The sequence below is a fragment of the Carcharhinus amblyrhynchos genome, chromosome 25, assembly GCF_965287045.1.
Source record: "Carcharhinus amblyrhynchos chromosome 25, sCarAmb.v2.hapA, whole genome shotgun sequence".
NCBI lineage: Eukaryota > Metazoa > Chordata > Chondrichthyes > Carcharhiniformes > Carcharhinidae > Carcharhinus > Carcharhinus amblyrhynchos.
In genome coordinates this window covers 38,373,428-38,397,473 of record NC_137348.1, presented here as the reverse complement: position 1 = coordinate 38,397,473, position 24,046 = coordinate 38,373,428, and the positions used below count along the sequence as shown (strand labels likewise).

Sequence of the window (24,046 nt, the reverse complement as noted above, 5' to 3'; positions counted from 1 at the left end):
ACAGATATATGTATATTTGGACAGGTGACCGAGAGCTAGGGTCTTAATGGAGGGGAGAGGATTAGAGAATTATAAATCTGGGAAACTGATAATATAATGTGGCAATTAAAATTGGGGATGGTCAAATGACCAGTTTTGGAGGAGTTTCAGTGATTAACACTGCTGCCTCACAGTGCTAGGGATCTGGGTTCAATTCCAGCCTTGGGCCAATGTGCACTTTCTCACCGTGTCTGGGTGGGTTTCCTCCAGGTGCCCTGGTTTTCTCCCATATGCCAAAGGTGTGAAGGTTAGGCGGATTGGCCCTGACAAATGTGTGGGGGCTGACAGAGATAGGGCAGAGGGATAGAGACTGGGTAAAATACTCTGTCAGAGAGTCAGCGTAGGCTCGATAGGCTGAATGACCTCCTTCTGCACTGTAGGCATTCTATGATTATAAGGTGGAGGAAGTTCCAGAATCGAGGAAGGGTGAGGACATGGAGGGATTTGAAATAAAAATGGATGATAATTTCAAAATTGGAACATTGCTGGACCAGGAGCCAGTGTCAATCAACAGACACAGGGAGCAAGGGTGAGCAACACTTGGTACAAGTGAAGCTTTGGACAGCAGAGTTTTGGATGAAGTCGGATTTATGGAGGATGCAAGGTGGGTGACCGGTCAGGAGAATGTTGGGATGATTGAATCTAGAGGTAACAAAGGCATGGATAAGGGTATGAGAGCGGTCAGTGTACTGATACACCCTCTCAGTGTACCAAAGTTAGTACATCACACAGGATACCAATATCGATACAACCTGCCATATGCTTATATGGATGCAGCTATTGCTTTGTTAATATTGAACCTCTTGAAGAGTTTGTCACTGTCAAAGCAGGCAGTGTGGAAGGATGGCATGAGCACTGTAATGGTCTAACTAATGGACTTTCCATTAAAGTTTGTGGTACAGTCACCTGATGGTCATATCATCATGACATAGATGTAACCTGTATGATTGCCGAGCTCAGTGACCCCAGTGAAGCGATGGAAAGGTGCCGAGAGCAGGAAATCTCTCAGTTAATTGCGAATTGCTGAGCAGTCAGAATGAAGACTGGCATCAAGACAGAAAATGCCGGAAACATTCGGGTGGCATCTGTGAGGAAGGAAACAGGCTTGACATTTTGACTCTCTGAAGAAAGATCACTAACCTGAAACGTAAACTCCGTTTCTCTCTTCACAGAGGCTGTATGACCTACTGAGCACTTCCAACATTTTCTGATTTCAGATTTGGGCAGCATGGTAGCACAGTGGATAGCACTGCTGCCTCACAGCATCAAAGGCCCGGCTTTAATTCCAGCCTCGGGTCACTGTCTGTGTGGAGTTTGCATGTTCTCCCTGTGTCTGCGTGGGTTTCCTCTGGGTGCTCTGGTTTCGTCCTACAGTCCAAAGATGTGCGGGTTAGGTTGATTGGCCATGCTAAATTGTCCCTAGTGTCAGGGGGATTAGCAGGGTAGATGAGAATTAGGGAATAGGGCCTGGATGGGATTATGGTCGTACAGATTTGTTGGGCCGAATGGCCCCCTCCTGCACTGTGGGGATTCTATGATTTCCAGCATCCACAGGATTTTGCTCATGTATTAATGACGGCTAGGTGTTTGGATCCAAACAAGAAACAGCGACAATGGCAGCCAGCCAGCAGTGAACATTCTGAGCCTGTGAGGTACACTGGAGACTTTACGGCTCTGAGCTTGGCTTCAGTAGTAATCGACACAATCAGGACGTCTCTAGCAACTAGTGGTACTATCGCTAGCCTATTGATCAAGAAACTCAGTTAATATTCTGGGGACTGGGAGATGGTGGAATTTGAATTCATTAAAAAATACCTGGAGTTAAGAATCTACTGATGAAACCATTGTCAATTGTCTGGAAAAGGCACCTGGCTCACTGATGTCCTTTAGGGAAGGAAATCTGCCGTCCTTACCTGGTTTGGCCTATATGTGACTTCAGAGCCACAGCAAAGTGGATGACTCTCAATGACCCTCTGAAATGGCCTAGCCAAGGGCAACTAGGGATGGGCCAAGAACACCCATGTCTCATGAATGAATAAAGAAGTAACAAAGGACATAATCTAAAACTCAAACTACTGATGACTTGACTGATTCACCAGCCGACAAGCAAGACCCCCATCAACTGGATTAAATTCTGCCCAATGTGTGGACAATTCTGGGTACTGATTACCTGTCGTCTGGGATGCTACACGTTCAAAGACACATGATCGTCAATAAAATCAATGTTTGCTAAACTAATGCATTGAGGTTATCATTTCAAAAACTGATACAGGGGTATTGAAGTTGACTTTGTTTTAATGAGTTGATTTTTGAAAGAAGTGCGAGCACGTCTTGTTGTTTGAACAGCACACACTCGTGTCAGTAGATCTTTTTTTAATAATTGCAGGCCGGACAATCCTCCTGTCCACACATTACATGGACGAAGCTGACCTTCTGGGGGACCGCATTGCAATAATCTCACACGGGAAGTTGAAGTGCTGTGGGTCACCTCTGTTCCTCAAGAGCACCTATGGGGACGGCTACAAGCTGACAGTGGTGAAAAAGCAGCCGGACTCTCAGACTAGCCCAGGTTAGTAACCAAAGTTCTCACGTACGAGGCAGCGATTCTGCAGCACTGAATCACTCAAATTGGTGTCTGTCACCAGAACTCCACCAAGCCTATACTCTTGGGACCTGATTGGAGCACAGCCTATTGTGCAATGATTAGTGAAGGGTGCCCCAGTTTCCTCCCACACTCCAGAGGTGCGTGGGTTAGTTGGATTGGCCATACTAAATTGCCCCTTAGTGTCAGAGAGATGAGCTTGGGAAATATGCTGGGTCACGGGGATAGGGCCTGATTGTTGACAGTGTAGCCTCAATGGGCCAAATAGCCACCTCCTGCGCTGTAGGGATTCTATTCAATTCCAATTACAATATAGGTCTTATCCATATAGTGGAAGTGCAAAGTGTGTCACTTACAAATAGAGCACACTACACACAAGAAAATTCATTAAATATTCACTAAGTAGTTGGTGGGTAAAGAGACATGTCGTTGAAGCTTTGCATCTTGCACTCATCAGGACAGATAAAAGAGTGCCAAATTTCAAAAGGAGCAGCAATTTATACCAAATCCTTCTCTGAGGCGGTAAGTGTTGTTATGTCCTTTGAAATTTGGCATTCATGCATTTGCCCTAATGAGTGCAAGATGCAAAGCTTCAACAGCATGTCCCTTTTTGTCAGTAATATGTTGAATATTTTTTCCTACTTTGGATCTTTTAGATTCAGGCCAAGATCTCAGCCCGTCATCACGCTCTTCCTGCTTGGAGACCAAGGTCAGCCAGTTTATTAAAAAATATGTTGTGTCCACCATACTGATCTCAGACACCAACACGGAGATATCTTACATTCTGCCATCGGAAGCTGTGAAGAAAGGATGCTTTGAGAGGCTTTTCCAGGTAATGCTGTCTCCTCTTATACCCTAACCCTATAATGGGAACACAATAATTAGAAGCTGAGTCCTTTTTATAAATAACACTTGGGCTGAAAATCTCTGCAGGAATTGTAACAGGTGGGACAGAAAATCCATGGACCATTTAAAGGTCCCTTGAGCCTGGGCAAGAATTGATTTGATTTGAACCCTTATTTAAGCCTTATCATCGGGTCCGGGACTGAAGTCTCCAGGACTGATGCCTCTCTTTCCTCCCCTACCTCCACCGGAGTCGGTCATTCCAATGGGGTTTACAACAGCTCCTGGCTAATGGAGAGCTGGCAGCCTGACCCTGCTGGAGTAAAGGGAGCCATGGAGGCCTCCCTAGGTGGTCAGGGATAATGAAGGGTGCCCCCTAGGCATTGGCAGCCTGGCACTGCCAGCCTGGCCCCCTGGCACTACCAAAGGGACAAACTGATAGTGTCCACGGGCACCTTGACATTGCCCACCAGGCGACGGGTAGTGAGTGATAAGGGAGACGGGGCCAGAGGAGATCAGACCTATGAGAGGTTGATTGGTGGGGGTGGGACATCCTGTCACTCTGCATAAGCATCAGTAGCAGAGAGAGGGAAGGGTATGATCAGGACTGCTGGGGGAGGGGATTGGGGGTTTGGGGCTGGCCCAGAGACAGAGACATCCAGGAGGGCAGCGATTGGTGGGGTGGGGGTGGGAGGAGAGGTTGCTGTGCTAGCCAGCGATCGGGTGGTGGGGGTGTTGGAGGAGCTGTGATGTGAGGCCATGGGGCTGGGCAGCAATCGGGAGACCAGGGGATTACTGCGCATGTGCCGATCTCTGCTCTGACAGATCAGCACATTAAGAAGTCTGACAACACCAGGTGGCTGGACTTAAACCTGGTGTTGTCAGACTTCTTACTGTGTCTACCCCAGTCCAACGCCAGCTTCTCCACATCAGATCAGCACATTCGCAGTGGCCTGTTCAATGCTAAGCTGCTGGCCTCTCCAATAGAAATAGGCTCCCCCCCACTGATCTTCAGCGTGAATCTCCCTGAGGCACGTGCAGAGTGTGGGAGATTCACTTTGAAAATCCTGCTCAGAGAAACAGCAGGAGTTACTGCTTTTTTTGCACAAATTCAGCACTTTGAATTTTTTTGAGAGAATCCCAGCCACTATCTCTTTTTTTTAAACCAGATACAGTAAATTTTAAATTCCCCATGGAATGGTGAAAGTTGAACTCGAATCTCCAATTCAATATATAACTATAGGGGTGATAATTATAGGACGGATGTCAGAGGTAGGTTCTTTACTCAGAGGGTAGTAAGGGCGTGGAATGCCCTGCCTGCAGCAGTTGTGGACTCGCCAACTTTAAGGGCGTTCAAATGGTCATTGGATAGGCATATGGATAATATTGGAATAGTTTAGGTTAGAGGGTCATTAGATTGGTTCCACTGGTGGGCGCAACATCGAGGTCCGAAGGGCCTGCACTGCGCTGTAATGTTCTGTATTCTAGTCCAGTCCACTGGATTGGTAACCAGTGAACTAGCATAACCACTGCTCGTTTGAGTAGTTTGCCGGAGTGCACTGTTTAAATAGATAATGTTTGTAGCGGTGTATTGTTTAAATAACTGTTTTCTGATCATCAGTATTTAAATATATTCTGTTTGCCTTTGTGTGCTGTTTAAATAGTTTCTGAGGTATAAATGGACTCTGCTGAAATATGCTCCTTGAATAGTTTCTGCTGTAGTGCTCAGTTTAAAAGGGACTGCCGTGTTCTAGTTGTCTGGGCTGGAATTAATATATTCTATATTGATTTGATTTATTATTGTCAAATGTATTAACATACAGTGAAAAATATTGTTTCTTGCGTGCTATACAGACAAAGAAAAGGAAAAGACAGAGTAGCAGAATATAGTGTTACAGTCATAGCTAGAGTGTAGAGGAAGATCAACTTAACGCGAGGTAATTCCATTCAAAAGTCTGACAGCAGCAGGGAAGAAGCTGTTCTTGAGTCAGTTGGTACGTGACCTCAGACTTTTGTATCTTTTTCCTGAAGGAAAAAGGCAGAAAAATGGGGTCCTTAATTATGCTGGCTGCTTTGCCGAGGCAGCAGGAAGTATAGACCGAGTCGATGGATGGGAGGCTGGTTTGCGTGATGGATTGGGCTACGTCCACGACTTTTTGTCGTTCCTTGTGGTCTTGGGCAGAGCAGGAGCCGTACCAAGCTGTGGTACAACCAGAAAGAATGCTTTCTATGGTACATCTGTAAAAGTTGGTGAGATTTGTAGCTGACATGCCAAATTTCCTTAGTCTTCTGAGAAAGTAGAGGTGTTGGTGGGCTTTCTTAACTATAGTGTCAGCATGAGGTAACCAGGTATGTTAGAGGGAGGCGATGGCCCAGTGGCATTATCGCTGGACTATTAATCCAGAAACTTGGCTAATGCTTTGGGGACCTGGGTTCGAATCTCACCTCAGCAGGTGGTGGAACTTGAATTCCATAAAAAAATCTGGAATTCAGAACCTATTGATGACCGTGAAACTAGTGTGGATTGTCGGAAAAACCCATCCGGTTCAATTTAGGGAAGGAAATCTGCTGTCCTTACCTAGTCTGGCCTGCATGTGACTCCAAAGCCACAGCAATGTGGTTGATGCTCAACTGCCCATTGGCAACTAGGGATGGACAATAAGTCTTGGCCAGCTGGCAATGCCCATGTTCTTTGAATGAATATATTTTTAAAAATCTCCATCTTTTGGCTTTGAATCTGATTTTGACTAACAAAAACTTAAGCCACGTAGCAGAAATGTTCACATACTAAATCAAAGATCAGTGAGGTTGGAGAAGAAATGTAATTTAACTAATCCAATTGCTTTGCATACCTTGAATTTCTGGAGTAGATGTACTGTAATGGTGTAGCATGTGGGAAAGGAGGGCCAGTCCATTCAGTAATAACTGAATGCTGACACATTCCGATACAAACAATGGATTTCTCTGAGAGCCCCAAGGGGAAGCTACCACTTGCACCTCCGCAGCAGAACTAGATGACCGAATAAGCTAAAATAATGGTTTTCCCTGACAGGCCCTGGATCTGAACCTGGAGGACCTGAATCTGACTAGTTTTGGTTTGATGGACACCACACTGGAAGAGGTTTTCCTGAAGGTTTCTGAAGAAGATCAGTCTCTAGAGAACAGTGACATAGGTAAATATGAAAGAACTAGAGTGTGGTATATTTTACTGTCCGTTATTACATTTAATCTCAATCTTGCATAATCAAGTCAGGCTGTGTCAATTAAACAAAGAAAAATATTTGGGAGTAGCCAAAATGGCTTATTACTTCAATCGGTAACAACAAGAGTACTTCATAGAAAACTGGTGCTTTTAACATGCTTTGTGGATTTGTAAGGAAACTGGAGCAAACTAGTTCTTGATCCAGTTTGTAATTTATTTATTAGTGTCACAAGTAGGCTTACATTAACACTGTAGTGAAGTTACTGTGAAAATCCCCTAGTCGCCACACTCCGGCGCCTGTTCAGGTACACTGAGGGAAAATTTAGCATGGCCAATGCACCTAACCAGCACGTTTTTTAGAGAAACTGGAGCCCCCGGAAGAAACCCATGCAGGCACGGGGCAAATGTGCAAACGCCATGCAGACCCAAGCCGGGAATTGAACCCGGGTCCCTGGCGCCGTGAGGCTGCAGTGCTAACCACTGTGCCACAGTGCCGCCCAGATCAGTTTTATTTTCCTTTTTCCACAAATTCTCCTCTCCACTGTTCAATCACTCAATCATCCTGGGGTCTGATGACAGAGATGCTATCTGCCCACAGTTACCTGTTGAAGTGTTAGTCTCAGAGGGTGGTTGAACATGAGAGGCATTCCAGCAGAGTTGTAAGTTGTCATAGCCTGACATGCACAAATGTAGGATTGGAAACAATCTTAGAATAGACTAGAATCCCTACAGTGCAGCAGAAGGCCATTTGGCCCATTGGAATCAAACCCGGGTCCTTGGTGTTGTGAGGCAGCAGTGCTAACCACTGTGCCACCCTTAGCATGGCCGATCCACCTATTCTGGAATGAAAATTCTGGCAAACTTTCCTTCCCAAACTTGGAAGTTGCAAAGGCATGGCATTCCAAACGCAGTCAGCTATCTCAACACTGATGGAAACTAAACCTGACCTTTGTGGCTTAGCACATTTAGTTATGAAGGGGAAGCACCTTTGACCAAGGAACCATTTTCATGCATCATGCTGGAGACTTGAAAAGGGTATTCTGTGTACAAATTATGAACATATGTGGTCTCAGACTTGGCTCAGTAGTATCATGCTCGTCTCTGAGTCAGAACATGCTGGGTTCAAACCCCCGAGACCTGAGTACATAATCTAGGCTGGAATTTCAGCGCAGCACCGAGGAAGTGCTGCCTTGCAGATGAAACCAAATTGCTGTGTGTCCTCTCCAGTGGACATCAAAATATTTCAATGAAGAACAGGGCTGTTCTCTTGGTGTCTTGTCCTATATTTACCCCTCACTTTAAAAATAGTCACCTGGCGCTTTATCGTAATGCTGTGGGATCCCACTCCAAGCAGTGGGATCTTACTGTGTGCAATGCCAGCACCCTTGTGGCATGTAAATTACAACCTAAATATGTTTCCGTCCGGATGTTTACCCGATTCTCCCTCCCACAAAAAAAACAAGTGGAAGTTGCAAAAGGCTGCGTGATAAGTGGAAATATTTGGAATATCTCAAACATACAAGGGTTGTTTTTGATTTCTTGAAGATGACAAGGATTCAGGGAAGGACGCCTTGCCCACGCCACAAGCGAACGATAAAAACGGTCGTCACAAAGGCACCCCTCCAAAAGAAGGTACAAACAATCTGAAAGTCAATGTGAGCAATTTGGTCACCTGCGCGAGGCTGAGCCAATCCCAGTGCTCCGTGCATTCCTCCTCTTCTGTCGGCTCTGTCCGAGGTGATGAGATGGGTGGTTATTCCGAATTCTATGGAGACTATGCACCGCTCTTTGACAACCTGAATGACCCGGACAATCTCAGTTTACAAGGTATGACACAGTTAAAACTGCAGTGGTGCTCTCTATATTTCAAGAGGTGGAAATTGGCCAAGGGGAGGAATGGGCTTGGTTAACCTGAGGGATTGAACAGCTAACTGTTTGGTTATTTCACTCCTGACTTCAAGCTAATTTCTCCACAGTATCGTGTTTAGGAGGAGGACAGTGATTCGTGTGTAGAAGAGGCAATTTGGCCCATCAAACCCCTATTCCTGCATGTGAAGACTAACCATACCAAATGTTTGTTCTGCAAGGACCACTGTTATGAAAAGACTCTCTAAACTGATGCCATTAATGTCACTGGTTAGACGATCTATCCATGCCAAAGTTCGTACATTCTAATTTTAACACATAAAACAGTTGTACACAGTTTGTATCGCTCATTTACATTTCTGGCTTGGGAAACGTGTAACTCTTTGACAGTAATTGGAGTTGTAAGTAGATTTTTAAACGTCCCAATCAAAGAACTGAGGACCCCCCTTTGCTGTGAGAATATAACAAAAAACAAAGAAAATAACAGCACAAGAACAAGCCCTTCAGCCCTCCAAGCCTGCACCAACTATGCTGCCCATCTGAACTAAAACCCTCTACTCTTCCGGGGCCATATCCCTCTATTCCCGTCCTATTCGTGTGTTTGTCCAGACGCCCCTTAAAAATCACTATCGTAATATATTGTTTTGTCACCTGGGAAACAAAATTGGGATTGCTGCAGAGTTACGTGCTACTGATTTTGAGCCCCCTCCCTTCTCTGAATAAATTTGGGATTTGATATGTTTTAGAATTGGCTGTCAAAGGGTTTCTGCATGCCTTGAAGTGTCAGTATGCTTCTCCTGTACTTAACAGAGCTGTGTTAACACTGCTGCTGTTGTACCCTGCTGTTACAATCTCCTATGCCACAAGGATACCAGTAAATTTGCCATTGTACTTTTTGTGCTGTGTTACAGCTCTGCTTTATATAATCCTGCAGCACAGAAGGAGATCACTGTGTTTATAATGGCTCTGTGAAAGCACCATCCAATTAGTCCCACTCCCCTGTTCTTACCCCTTGGCCCAGCAATCATTTATCTTTTCACGTACGTGCCTTTTGCCTGTCTAAAGGCATTTCATGTCTCCTCGAGCCATAACCTGTTACAAATGATCAATGTTTTCACTGGAGCCCGCCAGTAAATCACTAACAATGAGTCTCGGGCAGGACTGTTGTAGGTTATGAGTCTGATATGTGGGACAACTTGATCAGTGAGTGAGCCGCACTTGTTAACACCACCAACAGTAACGGGCTCCAGCGACATTCTGGGAATCTTTCCAACATGTTTACTCATTTGCAGGATCTTTGTCCCACATTTACTTCCGACCCATTTATGAGCAGAACAAGTGACACAGTAGTGTGATATAATTAAGTGGTCACAATCAAAATTGGCATCAATTATGTTGAAATATTTTCCCTATCAAATCAATGCCTACATTGGAGAATAGTCTTCTGTTTAGTTTAGAAATCTATTACGTTGGCTGTCTACCCTTGGCACTGCTCTATAGCAGAGTTGGCATTGGCATGCAAAATGTTACCCAGTGTAATAATTGCCTCATTATATTTATAAAGACCTATTCTGTGGAGATTCACTGCACAACATTTGTAGCAAGTGGCATGCAGATTTTACCATTCTACCTTCATTTTTTTTTAACTTGAGCTGCAAGAATGTATTTTCACTCTGATTTCCTCCAGCTGATGAACATTTTAAATGAGGTGTCGTGAAACTTCAAAGATTGTAGCATCTGAAAGGAAAATTGGTGGATTGAGCGTGTGTCAACACAGTGTTCAGCATGAGCTCATTATCTCGTCCTGCATTTTATCAAAGAGCTGATCGCATTATGATCATGTCACTGTCTTTGTAATCCAACGCGGCAGGCAGTGTAGCTTTGTGGGGAAGGGAATGATGGGCTGAGTGCAGGCAAAAACGTAATGATGGAATTCTGGAGGCAATGGCTTTGGAGGGCAGTAAAAGAGGTGGATGCAGAATGCGAAGAGGTGGATGACAAACGTGTGAATGTTTGAAGTTGCAAGAAGGCTGAGATTAGTGAATGATTGGAATACTCTAATGGCAAATTCTTAACACCGTGACTTCGGTTTTTTTTTCGCAAGGAGCAGTCTGGGATGTACTGACCAACTTGTATCGAAGGAAACAGAAGAAAACTGTGAAATGAATAATGAATTTGTCACGTAATTTCATTGACTTAGCAATTCTATTTCAAGTTTTAGCTGCTGTGTAATGTTTGGCAAGTTGCTAATGATGGATTGTAAGTGGGATTTGATGCTCTGACAAAGGGTCATCCTGACGCGAAACGTTCTCTCCCCACAGATGCTGTTCGATCTGCTGAGTTTCTCCAGCATTTTCTGTTTTTGTTTCCGATTCCAGCGTCCGCAGTATTTTTGCTTTTATGTAAATGGGATTGCCCCAGCAGTACTGTAGAAATCGTCACATCTTGCGCATTGCTGAAAGCGTCATTTGCTTCATCGTAATACATTACAGTGCAATACTGCAGACCTTCCCCGTCACAACTCTGATACATAAACCGTTCGATAGTTCTGTGCTGGGAAATGTTTTAGCCCATTCAGCATCAGAATTGATTTCACTTTATCAACAAGAGAAAGAAGTACCTATTTAGCAGTGACCTTTGCATTATCTTACAAAGTAAGAGTTTCTACAGCTTGTGCCATTAAAACATGGGTTAATTATAACAAAGCCTGTAGCTTTATCACCTGGAGAAATAGGTTTCGTGAATAAACCAAAAGTACTTGTCGCACTGATTGTGTAAAATATTCCAGCTCCTGGTGTCTGAATGAGGCAGGATATTATTGTGGTTTCAAGCCCTGATGTTGGAACTGATTGTTAATGGCGTGTTCGTTAAGATACACAGATGAAGTGCATTGTTTAATTAAGTACTTAGAGCACTTACAAAATCATAAAATGCTGGAGAAACTCAGCAGGTCTGACAGGATCGTGGAGAGAGAATAGAACCAACGTTTAGAACCTATGTGACTCTTCATTGGAGCTGGGACACTGGGTTGCTCAGTATGAAGCAGACATGTGTAACACTGCATCCTGCAAATAGACCCTTCATCAGAAGTATTAGTGTCTTACTTAACACTTCACCAACTGGCTTGGGATCAATATGACATCAGCTGGGCAGTCCCAAGACCATGCTTGCTGGCCATAGGCCCTCTAACACAATCTTCCCAAAGCAGTTTCATCACCAGCTGCCTGTGTGCCCACTGTCCAATTAAGGACAGTGCTGGGACTGTCAGTACGGCTGGCCCAGTCACAGCTCTGGGGCCTCCGCACTGGGGAAGGTGGATACTGCTGAGATAGGTCGGGGACCTCAGATTGGAAAATCGAATAATAATAAGCACAGGGAAGACTGTAAGTCCCTTTGAATGGAAGGGAAAGCCTTCTGCATGGAATATTATAGCCATGGGATGTCCTTGATACCCATGTCCACTTCTTTAGGGGCTGCATCTTCTGGATCCTATGAGCATATTCTGCCACCAGAAAAATGCCAACAAAGTCAGAAAGTGACCCCTTATTGGGGCTTTAGTTATGGCCTGTAACTGCCTGGTTCACCAATGGGTGGGGAGATTACCCTAAAGCTGCCCTGGGTAATCCCCCTTTGATGTTTCCATGTAAGAGTTTACCCTGCAATTGTCCAGAAGGGCTAACTTCCCCTGGACCATTGTGCTGGGCTGGAAACCACCCAACAAAGTGACTTAACTCGACTGTTCTGCCAGTTTTGCACTCGGTTATTCTAACTTCGGCGTAGTTATCTTGAAGATCCAGACCGAGTGAGCGCAGGATTTCAGTCACACTCCCGACCTTGCGGAGACACTCCACACCTCCTCCACAACTGAGCATTCCAGCCTCCTGCATGGTAGCACAGTGGTTAGCACTGCTACCTCATAGTGCCATGGACCTGGGTTAATTCCCAGCTTGGATGCAGAGTTTGCACATTCTCCCCATGTCTGTGTGGGTTTCCTCTGGTGCACCAGTTTACTCCCACAGCCTGAAAGACGTGCTGGTTAGGTTCATTGGCCATGCTAAATTCCCCCTCATTGACCCGACCAGGCACCGGCGTGTGGCAACTAGGAGATTTTCACAGTAACTTCATTGCAGTGTTAATGTAAGTCTACTCGTGACACTAAAAAATAAACTTTAAACCCTGGCCCGACATCCCCAGTGTCCAAATCTCCACTGAACCAAGTCCAATTTCCCTACCCACAATGTCCAGTATCCCCGGTATGTCTGAACCCCCCCATCCCCTGATGCCCGAATGCCCACCTCCCTGGCGACGCGGTAGCACAGTGGTTAGTACTGCTGCTTCACAGGGTCAGGGACCCAGATTCAATACTGGCCTCGGGTCACAGTCTGTGTGGAGTTTGCATGTTTTCCCTGTGTCTGTGTGGGTTTCTTCTGGGTGATCAGATTTCCTCCCACAGTCCAAAGATGTGCGGGTTAGGTGGATTGGCCATGATAAATTGCTTCTTAGTGTCAGGGGGATTAGTAGGGTAAATACATGGGTCTGCAGGGTCAGGCCTGGGTGAGATTGTTGTTGGTGCAGTCTCGATGGGCCGAACAGCCTCCTTTTGCACTGCAGGGATTCCTGATTCCCCCATTTTCCACACTCCTCAATGTCCAAACTCCCCAGTCCCCAGTGTGCAAATGTGTCACCCCCTCCCCTCCCCGATGTCAAAACCTCCATCCTCACACATTTACTTACCTTAGAAATTTGAGCCACAGGACGTGCTTCGCTGTTTGGGTCTCATGCACCCTGAGTCAGGAAGGTTGGGTGAGGCAGATGGTGCTTATGAGTTTAAGTACAGACTTGTCCATACGGTGTGGCAACCCCCCTCTGATTGCCATTATGAGGAAGTTCGGGTCCAATGTAAATTGGCTTTTTGGCTTCCAACCACTGTGGTATTACCAACCAATACACATTCCTGCCCACATCTGGGAAACATCCCCTGAAGTACATCGGAGAGTCATCCCATGCCATACATCTCATTTTCCCAGCCATCCACCTTCAAGGCCATCACCATGGTGCTAGGAAAATTCTGCTGTTTGACTAATCTGGCTGTATACAGCGCAGTGCGCAATGGTACCCTACAGATCAGCAGCCGGCTTTCTGGTATGAATGAGCTCCACCCACTCACTGTGCTGGCGAGAGTCACACTTTGCCTTTTTTTTTCCCCAAGTGCCATTCAATGGGTGCGATTCCCTCCCATTTTCATGCTCGTTTGACATTTAAAATATTTTTGGTAAGAAAGCCCTCATTAACTTATTATTCCTATGTGGCTTGCAGGTATAGTGAGAAGCCAGCATTTATTGCCTATCCCTAATTGCTGTTGAGAATGTGATGGTGAGCTGCCTTCTTGAACTGCTGGAGTCCATGTGGTGTAGATACGCCTACAGTGCTGTTAGGGAGTGGGTTCTTAGATCTTGGCTCAGCAGAACAGCAAATGTTTTTACAAATCAGAATATTGTGTGTCTTGGAGGGGATCCTGCGGGTGGTGGTGTTCCCATGTGTCCGCTGCCCTTCTCTTTCTAGCTAGTAGAGCCACAGGTTGAAGAAGCTTTGTAAAGTTGCTGCTGTGTATTTTGTTGATGGTACACGCTGTTGTCATTGTGTATGGGAGGAGTGGGTCTTTAAAGTAGTGGATGCAGGATCAATCAAGTGTATGCTTTATCTGGATGGAGCTTCTTAAGTGTTGTTGGAGTCCAAAGATGTGTCTGTTAGGTGGATTGGCCATGCCAAATTGCCCTTTAGTGTCAGGGAGACTAGTAGGGTAAATATATGGGATTATGGGGATAGCACCTGGGTGGGATTGTTGTTTCTGCGGGCTTGATGGGCCGAATGGCTTCTTCCTGTACTGTAGGGATTCTATGATTCTATTCATGATTCATTATCTGAGGAACTGTGAATTAAATTGAACACTGTGGAAATATCTTGACCTTGAGATGGAGGACAGATCATTGTTGAAACTCCTGGTGAGGTTGGGCCTAGGACAGTTCCCTAATAAACACCTGCAGTGATGGTCTGGGGCTGAACTGGACATCCATAGCGCTTTTGCAGTCTGCCCAATGGTCATCAGCCTGAAAAATAAACCATGTGTTTCTCTCCACAGAGGCTGCCTTCTCTGCTGACTGTTTTCAGCATTTTCTGTTTTTATTTCGGGTTTCCAACATCCGCAGTATTGTGCGGATATACCACAACCTTTTCCCTCGGTGCTGGGTGTGAATCCAGCCATTGGAAGTAATTCCCTCGATTCCCATTGACTTCAATTTTTTGAGCCTGCTTGATGGCACATTTCTTCATTGCTGCTTTGATATTGCTTTGATATGGAAATGATGAGAAGGTGATGGCTTTGTGGTATTACCATTAGACAAATAATCCAGAAACTCAGCTAATGTTCTGGGGATCTGTGTTCGAATCCCACCATGGCAGATAGTGGGATTTTGGATTCAATAAAAAATATCTGGAATTAAGAATCTACTGATGACCATGAAACCATTGTGAATTGTCGGAAAAACCCATCTGGTTCACTAATGTCCTTTAGGAAAGGAAATCTGCCGTCCTTGCCTGGTCTGGCCTACCTGTGACTCTAGATGTTAAAGGGAGTCTCTCTCTCTCTCCCTCCCACCTTGAGACCAGCTTTCTTATCCATCTTCAGGTCAAGCCTGTGATGGGATCTGGAGCCCATTGGCTCTGGCTGAACCCAAGCGGAGCATTGCTGAGCAGGTTAATAATGAGTGTCAGTGGCATTTTTCTGATGGTTTATTTCTTTATTAACATTGTACAATAACACAATTAGTAGCATTTAAATAGGCACTGATTTAAGTTTTAATTTATGCAATTTATAATTGAGGTTACAAACTTAGTTTAAATATGTCACAGTAGCTTATCATTAACTTCACTGATAAATTGATATGTAGCTCAACATTTGATATCAGAATATTGGGGTTTTCCCTCTTTCTCTCTATTTATCTCTTCATTCTCTCACTCCCTTCCACCCATCCGCCCCCGGCCCCCTACTTTTCAGAAATGATAACGGTGGTATTTAACACATGTCAAAACCACAGTTTTCGGTCTACCATTTGACTTTCAAATTGAGCTTCTTGATGTTGTTCTTAACCCTACTTAAATGGCCCACATTGAGGAGTTCAGCCCTTAAAGTGCCATTCACCTCCAACATACAGCGTGACCCCGAGACCCAGATGCATCACCATCTGGGCTTTTTTAAAAAATTAATTCATGGGACGTGGCTGGCCAGCATTTATTGCCCATTCCTAGTTGCCCTTGAGAAGGTGGTGCTGAGCTGCCTTCTTGAATCGCTGATACAACTGAGTGACTTGCTAGGCCATTTCAGAGGGCAATTGAGAGTCAACCACATTGCTGTGGTTCTGAAGTCACATGTAGGCCAGACCAGGCAAGGACGGCAGATTTCCTTTCCTGAAGGACATTAGTGAACCAGATGGGTTTTTCCGACAATCGACAATGGTTTCGTGGTCATCAGCAGATTCGTAATTCCAGTTTTTTTTATTGAATTAAAATCCCACTATCTGCCGTGGCGAGATTCGAACCCAGATCCCCAGAACATTAACTGATTAATAGTCTAATGATAATACCACAAGGCCATCACCTTCTCATCTCTTCCATGACTTTGCCGTCTTCAGTGGCAAAGAAGATAAACACCTCCAGGTTGCAGAGAAGGTTCACAAGGATGTTGCTGGGACTTGAGAAGCTGAGTTAGAGAGAGATTGAATAGGTTAGGACTTTATTCCCTGGAGCGTAGAAGAATGAGGGGAGATTTGATAGAGGTGTATAAGATTTTAATGGGTACAGATAGAGTGAATGCAAGCAGGCTTTTTCCACTGAGGCTAGGGGAGAAAAAAAACCAGAGGGCATGGGTTAAGGGTGAAAGGAGAAAAATTTAAAGGGAATATTGGGGGGGCTTCTTCACGCAGAGAGTGGTGGGAGTGTGGAATGAGCTGTCGGATAAAGTGGTAAATGTGGGCTCACTTTTAACATTTAAGAAAATCTTGGACGGGTTCATGGATGAGAGGGGGTGTGGAGGGATATGGTCCAAGTGCAGGTCAGTGGGACTAGGCAAAAAATGGTTCAGCACAGACAAGAAGGGCCAAAAGGCCTGTTTCTGAGCTGTAATTTTCTATGCTTCCTAGGTCAATGTGACAATGCTTCCAATCTCATGATGGCGCTTTCTCTAATTCGTGGTCATCGCAATTTGGGCTTGCCGCTTTGTGAGAAGCTCTTTGTTTCAGGGACAGGCAGAATCATCAGCGTCAGAGCACCAAAGATATTACGGGCAGAAGTGGAAAATCGGTGACTACGTCTTGAAAGCCGTCACTTCAATAAATAAGCTTAATCATTCAAGTTGGTACAGAGCGTTGCAAAGGTTGTTGGATATTAATGGTACAAACAGAGCATAAAATCAAGCGCATACATATGGTCCAGAGTATACACTGTTAAAGCAGATGATGAAATTTTTTTGAACATGTTTTGAGAATGTGCCAGCAAAAGAAAGATTGAAAAACTCAGATTTTAAATGGGCTGCAGTGAGTGTTCCCAAATGCTGATCACTGTTTCTTGTCTCTTCCCTCTTGCCACCTACAGCAGAACCAGAACCAGACTTAAAGAGCTTTGTCCTGGAGGGTCAAGGGAGTACCAAACTGGAGGGCTCCTGGCTGAAACTGTGTCAGTTCTACGGGCTAATAGTGAAACGTTATCACTGTGCCAAACGCAACACCAAGAGTCTTTTCTCCCAGATCCTGCTCCCAGCATTCTTTGTGTGTGTGGCAATGACGGTGGCTCTCTCAGTGCCCGAAATAGGTATTATTCAGAATACGCAAGGAGCGGCAAGTGTTACAGTGGTTAGGATGGCACAGTAGTTAGCACTGCTGACTCGGAGCACCAGTGACCTGGGTTCGATTCCCAGCTAGGGTCACTGTCTATGTGGAGTTTGCACATCCTTCCTGTGTCTGCATGGGTTTCCTCTGGGTGCTCCGGTCTTCTCCCACGGTCTGAAAGATGTGCTGGTTAGGTGCATTGGCCGTGCTAAATTCTCCCACAGTGTACCTGAACAGGTGCGGAATGTGGCAGCCAGAGGATTTTCACAGTAATTTCATTGCATTGACAATAATAACTAAACTTAAACTTTAAAGATATTGGATAATTTGCCCTGATCTGCCCATAAGAAAAAATCTGCTGCACCACATTATATCTCTATTGTGCATAAGGACTTGGTTATCATAAACTGAACCTTGTCACAGTAATAAATAAACTTGGGGCGGCACGGTAGCACAGTGGTTAGCACTGCTGTTTCACAGCTCCAGGGCCCTGGGTTCGATTCCTGGCTCGGGTCACTGTCTGTGTGGAGTTTGCACATTCTCCTCATGTCTGTGTGGGTTTCCTCTGGGTACTCTGGTTTCCTTCCGCAGTCCAAAGATGTAAGAGTTAGGTTAATTGGCCATGCTAAGAAATTGCCCCTTAGTGTCCAGGGATGTGTAGGTTAGAGGGATAGTGGGTATAATACGTAGGGATATGGGGGTAGGATCTAGGTCTGGTTGTGCAGACTCAATGGGCCAAAGGGCCTCTTTCTGCATTGTAGGATTCTATGATTCTATGTTTAAAAATTCAGGTAACAATGCTATGTCTTGTTAAGGACACATCTGATGGTAAATGCCAAGTTATTCCAAATCTTAGGAGGGAAACTTGAAACAATTGCTCTAACTCTATTTTTGCAATTTGGGTGTAGAAAGGCTAAAATCCAGCAAATAATGTCCCAGGCATTTTGTGATGTTTTTAAATAAAGTAAGACAATAAAATGAACAAGAATAAAGTATTGCTAAACATATCAACATAGCAAAGACATTGGCTTCTTAACAATGACTCCAGAGATGTGCAGGTTAGGTCAATTGGCCATGCTAAATTGCCCCTTAGTGTCAGAGGGATTAGTGGGGTTACGGGGATTACTGTTAGCACAGATGCGATGAACAGAATGGCCTCCTTCTGCACTATAGAGATTCTATGACCTGTCCTGACCTTAAGCAGCTTGCATTTTCCCACAGTTTTCAAAAATATATACACAGCAGAAAATAATCCAATCTTTTGAATCTTCCCAATATTTTAATGTCATTGCAATTTTCCTGACAATATTGACAGGTTCAAAAAAACCTAAATGGACGTGTTTGAGTCGAGCTGAGATTTATTCTTTGGGATTGCTTTATATTTTCACCTGTGGGATCTTTACCTGATTTATCTCTATTTTTCCAGGTGACTTGCCTCCTCTGATACTTTCCCCATCTCAGTACCACAATTATACTCAGCCACGAGGAAACTTTATACCATATGCAAATGAAGAGAGAAATGAGTACAGGTATGAGGTTAGAAGAGACTTTTAAAAAGCACACATTATTGCTTAATTGATTACAAGGCATCACAGAAAATGAAGAGCACGTAAAGAGTTGAGGAAGTGCTGATTACTTAGCTCAACAAAGCTTGTTTCTTCTACAGATGTTGCACCCTTGATTCCATTAAATATTGTATTCAATCATTTGAGGGACGTTAGAAACTTCAGCTGAAGTCTTCTGTATTTTTTTCCAAGATATGCAAGTAAGACTCAAGTAAGACTGGGTAGCACAGTCTGCCTCACAGTTCCAGGGACCCAGGTTCGACTCCCGGCTTGGGTCCACTGTCTGTGTAAAGTCTGTATGTTCTCCCTGTGTCTGCATGGGATTCCTTTGGGTGCTCCAGTTTCCTACCACACTCCAAAGATGTACGGGTTAGCTTGATTGGCCATGCTAAATTGACCATTAGTGTCAGGAGGATTAGCAGGGTAAATATGTGGGGTTCTGGGTATTGGGCCTGAGTGGGATCATTGTTGGTGCAGGCTCAATGGGCTGAATGGCTTCCTTCTGCACTCTAGGGATTCTATGACACAGATCTGTAGTTGCAGACTTACTTCGTTCAACAGTAAATACTTATCATATAAAGCAACTCTTCCTTAATCCCTGAAGTGCTGACTCCTGCCACTTACATGTTACACATGAAAGAATGTACAACCTGGTTATATGTAGAAAAAAAAACTACAATAGAACTGTTTAAACACTAGCAGAAAATCAATAGAGCAAATTTCACTTCAATACAGATCTCTTAGCTTATATCACTGAATAGCAATATACACAGAAAATATATAAACACTTTGTTAACTCTATAGGGGGAGGCAATGCGTAATAGACTAATACTCCACAGATCCAGGGTAATGCTTTGGCAACCCACGTTCAAATCCCAACACGGCAGATGGTGGAATTAGGATTCAATAAAAATCTGGAATCAAAAGTCTAGTGATGACCATGAAGCCATTGTCAATTGTCATTAAAATCCATCTGCTTCACGAATGTCCTTCAGGGAAGGAAATCCGCCATCCTTACTTGGTCTGTCCTGCACGTGACTCCAGATCCAAAGCATTGTGATTGACTCTTAATTGCCATCAGGGATGGACAATAAATATTGGCCCACATCCTACGAACGGATAAAAAAAATTGCATTCTTCAGGTTTAGTCTATTCTCAGGAAGACCTCAGTTGCGTGCACATAGATAGAAGTTGCAGGACTGAAAAATTGGTAGAAAGCAGCCCTACGTATTCCTTTGATTGGTCTTGGGACAGTCAGTTGATTCCTGTCCTTGGAGGTACTTGAGGGAATATGTTCCCATGAGAAAAGACTTGCAGTTATATAATGCCATTCATGCTCTGTAAATAGTGTTGAATTGTAGTCACTGCATAACAAACAAAAAGGTTACTTACCCTCCTGATCCTGTAGTAGATCCAATTGGCTGCGTTTCTGTTGGTGTGTGGCCGCAGTACAGCATTTGCCAACTCAAAAAAGAACGGCTAAGCTCGCACAGAAAGGCAAATATAAGATATTAAAAATGCATGGCTTTCCTCTATCATTAGGATGTATGGATATTGTTGGAACAGAGCCTCTGAGATTTTCTGCTCCTCTGACCTACCCCAGGATGTGTTTTCCAGCAGTGGAGGTGGCTTGTTATTGGTCACTGGTGGGATGTTCTGGTTGTGTCGGTCAGCTGAATCACCGCAGGGGACCTGTTGTGGGGGAGCGGGGGTCACTTTCAGTGGGAAGGGCTGGGAAATTCACCCCAGAGTATGGAATGATTGATTCAACCCTGGATTAGTGCCTTTTGAACATAATCAGGAAATGATGTAACTATATTGTAATCCCCGCAAGCATGGTTTGAAGAGAATCCAAAAAAAATTTGGTACTAATGTGTATTTTTTGCTTGAATATAACATTGTTTTTATTCCACCGTAGGATAAAGTTATCACCTGATGCCAGCCCCCAGCAGCTGACAAACACCTTCTATCTACCCTCGGGGATTGGTGCTACCTGTGTTCTGAAGACTCCATACAACAGCACCTTAGACCAGCTCGTACAAACTCTCAACCTCTCGACCAGCGAGACCAAAATGCTGGCCTCCAAATACTTCGACTCGATGTGCCTGGACTCGTTCACTCAAGGCCTCCCGCTGTCGAATTTTGTCCCACTGCCCCCTTCCCCTGCTCCATCAGATTTCCCCGACATGGGAATGGATGAAGGAACGCACACGTGGAACTTGACAACACCACCAGCTACCATGAAAGGTTATTTTCTAAAAATAATTTTATTTACTAATGTCATAGGTGGCTCATGCTAACTTTACAATGAAGTTATTGTAAAAAAATCCCCTGGTCGCCTGTTTGGGCACACTGACGGAGAATTTAGCATGGCCAACGCGCCGAACCAACACATCTTTCGGACTGTGGGAGGAAACTGGAGCACCCGGAGGAAAACCCGCACAGACATGGGAAGAATGTGCAGACTAACAGTAACAGTGACCCAAGCCAGGAATCGAACCTGGTGCTGTGAGGAGCAGTACTAATCGCTGTGCCACCATGCCGTTAGCCGTTCCTGTCCAGAATGTTATTTTTTAGCTTGTCAAGTTCCTGACTTTCTGGTCGGCATTCTAACAAATAGTTTTTTTTGGAACTGTTTTTAAAAATTACTTTTGCTGCAGCGCCAGCCTTCTGCTGTCAGTCCCAGCAGCCTGATCAGGCTGCTCTTAACTCTTACCTGATATTTCATTAAACCGAATATGAGGAGAATAATTAAAACTAAAATGCGATGAACAGCCATCAAAGTAATTATCCTGAACATCGTAGCTGAACACTTGAGTTGCAATTAAAATCGTTTCCTTGCCTCTCACTTTTCACAAGTAGCATAATTTTTAGTTATAATAATTTTATTTTGGGAAAGATGTTTTGGCTTCTAAAACCAGATTCATAATTCTGCTTCTCTCCTGCGCAAGAATACATCTTGTTGATTTAGAATCATAGAGATTTACAGCATGCGAACAGGCCCTTCAGCCCAACTTGTCCACGCCGCCCTTTTTTTTAAACCCCTAAGCTAATCCCAATTGCCTGCATTTGGCCTATATCCCTGTATACCCATCGTACCCATGTAATTGTCTAAATGCTTTTTAAAAGACAACATTGTAGCCGCCTCAACTACTACCTCTGGCAGCTTGGTCCAGACACTCGCCGCCTTCTGTATGAAAAAATTGCCCCTCTGGGCACTTTTGTATCTCTCTCCTCTGACCTTAAACCTATGTCCTCTAGTTTTAGACTCCCTTACCTTCGGGAAAAGATATTGACTGTCTAGCTGATCTGTGCCCCTCATTACTTTATAGACCTCTATAAGATCATTCTTCAGCCTCCTCTACTCCAGAGAAAATAGTCCTCGTCTATCCAGCCTCTCCTTACAACCCAAACCATCAAGTCCAGGTGACAACCTAATAAATCTTTTCTGCGCTCTTTCTTGTTTAATAATATCTTTTCTATAATATGGTGACCAGAACTGCGCACAGTATTCCAAGTGTGGCCTTACCAATGTTTTGTACAACTTCAACAATTCCTGTATTCAATGTTCTGACCGATGAAACCAAGCATGCCGAATGCCTTCTTCCCCACTCTGTCCACCTGTGTCTCCACTTTCAAGGAGCTATGAACATGTACCCCTAGATCTCTTTGTCCTGTAACTCTCCCCAACGCCCTGCTATTAAATGAGTAAGTCGTGCCCTGGTTCAATCTACCAAAATGCATCACCTTGCATTTGTCTAAATTAAACTACATCTGCCGTTCGTCAGCCCACTGGCCCAATTGTTCAAGATCCCGTTGCAATCGAAGATAACTTTCTGTAAACTGCAGTTATTTATTTAAATAACTGCAGTTTACAGGGTTACAGCAGGGTAATTCTCTATGATGACGGATGAGATTCAGTCCATATCATGCGTGTAATACATTGGGACTGTACAAAACTATTTCTGCGGAATAGATCAAGTTAGAAAACCATCAAGCATTGTTATAGGTTCAGTTTATGGTAACCAAGTCATTATACATAATGGAGACATAATGTGGTGGAGCAGATTTTTCTTATGGGCAAATTATCCAGTATCTTTAAAGTTAAAGTTTATTTATTAGTGTCAAAAGTAGGCTTACATTAACACTGCAATGAAGTTACTATGAAGATCCCCTAGTCATCACACTCTGGTGCCTGTTCGAGTACACTGAGGGAGAATTTAGCATGGCCAATGCGCCTAACCAGCACATTGTTCAGACTGTGGGAGGAAACCGGAGCACCCGGAGGAAACCCACGTAGACTTGGAAAGAATGTGCACGTTCCACATCGACAGTAACCCAAGGCCGGAATTGAACCTGGGTCCCTGGTGCTGTAAGGCTGCAGTACTAACTACTGTGCCACCATATGCAATAATAAAAAAACACAGAAGATTAATAGTAAAAAAAAAAGAAAGTCATAATTGTACTGCAGAAAATACAGTAGAGAATTTATGTACAGCAAGATGCCGCGATCTTTTTTTCCAAAAGCATACTTAATTCACAAGAAACCTGCAAAAACATGAGAAACATTCCCAAATGGCTATCACACAAAATAATATTCAGGTTCTTTACATACATCAAGTCACATTTTGAGATGTTCCAGTACAGTCAAAGAAGTGTTACAGGCATTTTACAATGGTCCTTACAAATGGTGCAAATGTATTTTAAAGGTTTTCTGCATAGAACAAGGTCCTTCAGTACAACTGAGATAGATGTAATATTCACTGTATGCTTTCAGCGAGTTATTTGGCCGGACAGTGATGCTAGGTGTTTCTGAACGTCTGGCTGTATATCTTCCGCATGCACTCCCCTCACGGTGCTGCTGACTGCCTGTCCCAGGGTCATCTGCTCGCGTTCCTCTCTCAAATGTTACCAGGGCTTGAAAATTGCAGCTACGAGGAGAGATTTTGATTTCATTTCATTCATTACTATTGTCACATGTTTTAATATACAGTGAAACGTATTGTTTTTTGCATGCTATTCAGACAAACCATACCATTCATAGAGAAGG

The 24,046-nt window shown here is 44.1% G+C and overlaps 1 protein-coding gene across 2 annotated transcripts in view; it reads left to right on the top strand.

Moving 5' to 3' along the window:
- The window catches only part of abca2 (ATP-binding cassette, sub-family A (ABC1), member 2), a 508,234-nt gene that overhangs the window by 398,635 nt on the left and 85,553 nt on the right, over positions 1–24,046 (top strand). Inside the window, exons 24-30 of one of the 2 annotated variants that reach the window (XM_080212375.1) lie at positions 2,426–2,608; positions 3,298–3,473; positions 6,537–6,657; positions 8,232–8,513; positions 17,202–17,414; positions 18,858–18,960; positions 20,915–21,243. In XM_080212375.1, coding sequence (XP_080068501.1) covers positions 2,426–2,608; positions 3,298–3,473; positions 6,537–6,657; positions 8,232–8,513; positions 17,202–17,414; positions 18,858–18,960; positions 20,915–21,243 — 1,407 coding nt within the window. Of the gene's footprint in view, positions 1–2,425; positions 2,609–3,297; positions 3,474–6,536; positions 6,658–8,231; positions 8,514–17,198; positions 17,415–18,857; positions 18,961–20,914; positions 21,244–24,046 lie in introns of both variants that reach the window. The other variant, XM_080212373.1, reaches the window with a different exon arrangement.